Consider the following 5,738-nt stretch of genomic DNA (forward strand, 5'->3'; position numbering starts at 1 on the left):
ACATTTGAAAATGATTTCGGGCATATGGGCACCGCGGCTGTTCTTGACGAAGCGCATTCTGTAAAATTGTGTTCAGCGATGAGGCGCATTTTTGGCTTAACGGGTTTGTTAATAAGCAAAATTGCCGCATATGGTCGTGCGATTTGACACCTCTCGATTATTTCCTGTGGGGCTACGTGAAGTCACTGGTTTATGCTGATAAACCAGCAACAATTGACGCCTTTGAGGCCAGCATTGTTCGTGTTATTCGTGACATACGGCCAGCAGTGCTCGAAAAAGTGGCCCAAAATTGGACGTCCAGAATGCGCTTCGTCAAGAACAGCCGCGGTGCCCATATGCCCGAAATCATTTTCAAATGTGATCTTTCGAATAAAAAAAAAATTTTGATTACAATTTAATTTTTTGTGTTATTTTTTACAATTTCAAGTTCTATCGGGCTTAAAAAAACACCCTATATAAACAGTAACACTTACAAAGATTGAGCGATATATTACATAAAATTGATATTACATAAATAATACTAAATATACTGGCAATAATCCATAACATCGGTTATTTCACCACTAAAGCTTTAGGTATAATATCGGATAAAACTAATATTTCGTATTAAAAGAAATATTTATTTATGAAAATCATATCCTTTGATATTCCACTAATCTGAAAATGCAAAATTAATTTCTGCTAATGAGCTTTCAATACCATCGATTATTGAAAATTATTAGCCCTGTTCGAGAAATTATTCCGGCTTATTCGACAGCTCAATGAGGTTATTGTGGACCAGAGATTGCATGAGGCGCACCGCCTGTAAATTGCTATAGAGCCCCCATTACCGCCTTGATTTATGTTAATAAAGTTGGGCTAAGGGGCCATTTTATTGGCCTAAACTGTTGTCCGTCTTGTAGTTTGAATGGTGCTTTGTGTGAGTGCCATCTGAGTATCCGTTTTACATCTGATAAGTGACAAGAGAAATTTGTGTGCCAAGCCAAAATTAATCCAGATTAATTCAATTTACCGATGCTCTAAACATTACGCTACCCCATTTCAATTTCATCATTTAATTATTAAAGTGTATATAAAATGTTTAATTGATTAACAATATAGATTATTAAAAATATTTTCCTGTTTTATACATATTTAAGTGCGGCGTATAATATGGGGATGTAAGGTTGTAGAGCTTAGTAACGAGCGGATTCCTAAAATGTTAATAAACACTGAACTAACGGGTAAACTTTCGAAGGGTAGACCGAAACGTAGATGGGAGGATTGCGTTAAAACTGATTTAGTGGAATTGGGTTTGGAGGGGCATCACTGGTGGGATGTATCCAGAGTGCGTTCAGTGGTATCGGCATCGAACCCTCGGGTTCATTAGGCCTTTATTATTATATTTAAAAATATAATATGTGAAAATGTAGTATTTTTCATTCTCTACTGGCTTTAAACTATCCGGTTATAGTGCGGGTAATAAATTCAGTGGAGAAATTTTATTTTAGTGAAGTTTACTTTTTGAGGAGCATTGTTACTAAATTTATCTTTTATGTTATTATTTTAAAAAAATTATTCGAAAACACACTTTTAGCGGCCATTTTTACCAATCTCTAATGCCTACTTCTCTAATATAGTCCGTGTGACGAAATAAACGGAATCGGGTAAACAAGAACATGTTAACTTGTGTTTTGTGTTATTCACTCTTTAAAAGGACTCCAATTGCTGCAGAATACTGAATCTGCCTCTTCAAAGAGAGATTCGTTCATATTTACCTGATTTTTCTTATCTCTTAAAAAGAACTGTACTATGAATTATTTATTTATTTATTGAAATACGCCAGATAACCCATGCTCTTACCGTCCCATCTCTCTATTACAGATCATGGGAAAAGTCCTCAAAAAACTTATTTTGAAACGCCTATACCCCATCCTAGATTCCAATAATATAATCCCAGATCACCAGTTTGGATTCCGAACATCCCACTCCACTATCCAGCAATGTCATCGTGTGGTGGACGTTGTCTCGTTTTCTTTGGAGTGCGGAATGTACTGCGCGGGAGTCTTTTTCGATATACAGCAGGCTTTTGATCGAGTCTGGCATCCGGGACTGCTTTACAAACTCCGTAAATTCTTACCTCCTACATATTTTCTCATCATCCGTTCCTTTCTTACTGATAGATTATTCCAAGTAAACCACAATGGTTCCTATTCATCCTTCTATTTTCAATCCGCTGGTGCTCCTCAAGGTAGTATTCTCGGTCCCATCCTCTACACCGTCTATACTGCTGACATCCCAACAACTCCTAACACTATCCTTACCACGTATGCTGATAAAACATGCGTGCTCACAGTTAGTAATAACCCTTTGATTGCATCCCAAACTCTCCAGTCACATATCACAATCCTCGAAGAATTGTGTCAAAATTGGAGGATAAAAATAAATCCCAACAAATCATATTTACTCTTCGTCGTAATCCTGCCGACTGCGCTACAGTATACTTTAATAATGTGGCTCTTATCTTACCCCTGTAGAACAGATTCGTTATCTTGGACTACATCTTGACAAACGACTAACCTGGAATCCTCACACAAGACTGAAAAGACAGGAAACTGCACGCAGATTCCGACTATTACAGCACTTACTAGACAAACGGTCTAAACCTCCAATTCATTACAAAAGACTGATCTAATGACAATAATAAGGCCCATCTGGACACACGGAGTTGAGCTTTGGGGCTCCACTGAACCTTCTAATTTTTCTCGTATCCAATCTTTACAATCCAAAATCCTTCGTAAAATCCTCAATGCACCTTACTTTGTATGTTCCTTATGTAACCGATCTAGCCCGAACCCGATATTATTCCTTCCATAATAAACTCCCTACCACCCAAACCCACTAGTTTCTAACCTTGCTTCCTCTTCCATTACTGGCAATCCTCCGAGGTGCCTGAAAAAAAAGATGGCCTCGTGACCTTATATTGTAAACTGTTTTTAGAGTTCTACTATTGGGTAGTTTCTTTACATCATGTATCATATCAGTTATCTTTTACTCAAGTGAAACTAAAAATAATAGAAGAGAGAAGAGTGCGAAATGAAACGCTTGAAGTGCTGTCAAAGACTGATCTATTTGCGGAGCCTGTCCGTCTTATATATACAATCGGTCAGCTGTTCTCGATCAGCTGATATGGACCTTTCAGCTGACAGTCCGTAACTTATCATTATGTCATTACGATCAAATTTACTTGTTGTATTTTTTATACAGTTGTAAATATCAATAAATAAATAAACTTTAAAAAAATTTATTGAAATATGAATTTCTATATTAGTGTTTTTATTTTTTTAGTTTTTAGTAGTTGATCTCGGTTTTATAATCAATAAATTGCTATCTTCAATTGTTAATTTGCAATAAATGTTGAATTGTATCTAATGAACTATTGAGGCTTAGAATCTTAATAATATAAATACATAAAATACATTTAAATGAATTCTGGATACATACAAAGAGGCAAAATATAGAGCCTGGGTGTGTCTATATCTTTATTTTTATATATCTTTCAAGTTCGAAGTAAATTCATATAACATGAACCGAAATACACTTTTTATATAAGTCAGACTCGTACCCAGCGCACCGTATACACTTTAATATATAAAAAGAAAAATAAGTTGATAGTTGACTTTCAACTAAGTTAATTATTTTCTTTGTTTTTGATTTAAGCGACTTTAAGGTTTAATAGTTTTCATTCTGTTATCAGGAGGAACACGTGAGACGAGGCGTTACCCTGTTCTGGTGTACGTTCATGGAGAGAGCTATCAGTGGAGTACTGGAAACGTTTTTGATGGTACTGTACTGGCTTCGTATGGAGGCATGGTAGTCGTCACCATGAACTACAGGCTAGGCATCTTAGGTGAGTTGTTCCTAAATGTACAATCATGTCAATAAATTTCTAAATCAACTAATTTACGATTCTTTGAATATAATGTTGGACGAATATAAAATGAATTTGAAATTAGATTCTTTAAAAAAAAATTTAATTTGATCATAATATAAGCTTGTTGAGTTTAAAATACATAATAAAACCTTTAGAATATTACTCTTTTTTTTCAGGAATCGTATTTAAAATCCTTTTTTGCTAGTAATTTAAGTTTATTTCTCCATTTTATGACGATGTTTTGGGACCATGCTGGTTGTCAAGTTTCCATACGATTTAAATACAATTAATCATCATTTTCTTTGTTTATATCTGACTATTATTTTAATTTTAATTTTGATACATTTTGATATAGAATATAAAAAAGTAGTATCTTTAATGAATTAATTAATGTAGGTCAAGGAAAATGACATTGTTGGGACGAATTGCAAAAAAATCGGTAAATTATGTTTTTGATAACAATAGGAAGAAGTTGCTGAACTCATGTTACAAGTAGAATAAAAGATTAGTAATTCAACATATCAGAGATCGGTAGCTATGAGGTAAGGCTTATTAGCTGATATAGTATAGTGAATCAGTGGTAATATTATCAACAATGATAGACAGGTCTTGACAATTGGAGAAAAAGCCAGGAACGTAGTTTGGATGCTATAATAAAAAGACGTAAAAAAAAAAATAGTACGTCTTTAAAAGAATAAAGTAATAAAACATCATTTTCCGGTTTAAATATTAGCCTTAAAATACTAAACATAAAAAATATTATAGTTAAATTTTCAGGCTTTTCGAAATTTAATTGATCAATTAGTAGGATGACTCTTTAAATTAACAGCGAAAATTCAAGTAAAAACGAATCATAATTTGATTTGGAACTTCCAAATGATTGATTGATTAAATCGCATTGTCAACGATTGATCAAAACAACTGCGATAACATACGAGTGATAAACTGTGTTTATAAACTCCTAAGTTTAGTAAAACGGTAATCGGGACTTGAAATGAGTGATCCCATATCAAACTTATGTGTCATGCTTCATTTGACTTATAATTAGTAGTACATCACACTCACTATTTAATATATATTTTTTTAAAACACGATGTGGTTCTTCAATGTTATAATTATCGTTGTAAAATTTAGGTTTCGTTAATCAGGGATAAACTTTCAGCATCACCAGATAAAGAACTTTGCGATTTACTGGAGTTGGTCCGATTACCGGGCGATCAAACACAGACTCTTTCGCCTAAGGGTATCGAAGTTGGTTATAAACTACATCATGGAGTAGGAAGCACCTCATTATAAAAAGTGGATAATGAACCCCGAACTTTTCCCCTACACCTCGTAATAAACCCTTATAAGCTAATTATTAATTTTAAATTTCTCCCCATCCTGTTACCAGCTATTGATTTTATCCGCTTTTACCCTGTTTGTATTATACATTTTTTTATTGGAAATAAAAAATATTATGCTTTTATTAATTTAGAATATCTTAATATATAAGTAGGCGTTAAACGATTAACTAAATAAATGGATAATCGTTAATATAATATTTATGAATTGCAAACTTTTCGACTCATACTGCATATCTTCATCAGGAGTGTTGTAATCGCTAAATAAATGAAGTAATGATCATAAGAGCACTAATAAAAACCTGTAGAATGGGTCAATCAATAAAATATTAAAAATATTTTCGACTATCTTTACAACAATTATTATTATCAATACATTATTAGGTAGTAATTCGAACACTCGTCTTTCCTTTCCTAACCGATGCTTACAATATATTGCTCACCCAAATCTCACTCCATTCCCAAATGTAATGAAGCAATAT

The 5,738-nt window shown here is 33.5% G+C and overlaps 1 protein-coding gene across 1 annotated transcript in view; it reads left to right on the top strand.

Moving 5' to 3' along the window:
* Positions 1-2,321: 2,321 nt before the first annotated feature.
* Positions 2,322-5,738, top strand: part of LOC106690909 (neuroligin-1) — a gene marked incomplete at its 3' end in the record, with an annotated part of 131,865 nt that continues 128,448 nt past the window's right edge. Inside the window, exons 1-2 of the mRNA XM_014436507.1 lie at positions 2,322-2,334; positions 3,737-3,889. Coding sequence (XP_014291993.1) covers positions 2,322-2,334; positions 3,737-3,889 — 166 coding nt within the window. The remainder of the gene's footprint in view (positions 2,335-3,736; positions 3,890-5,738) is intronic.

This window comes from Halyomorpha halys, unplaced genomic scaffold, assembly GCF_000696795.3.
Source record: "Halyomorpha halys isolate HHAL.00 unplaced genomic scaffold, Hhal_1.1 Scaffold1965.1, whole genome shotgun sequence".
NCBI lineage: Eukaryota > Metazoa > Arthropoda > Insecta > Hemiptera > Pentatomidae > Halyomorpha > Halyomorpha halys.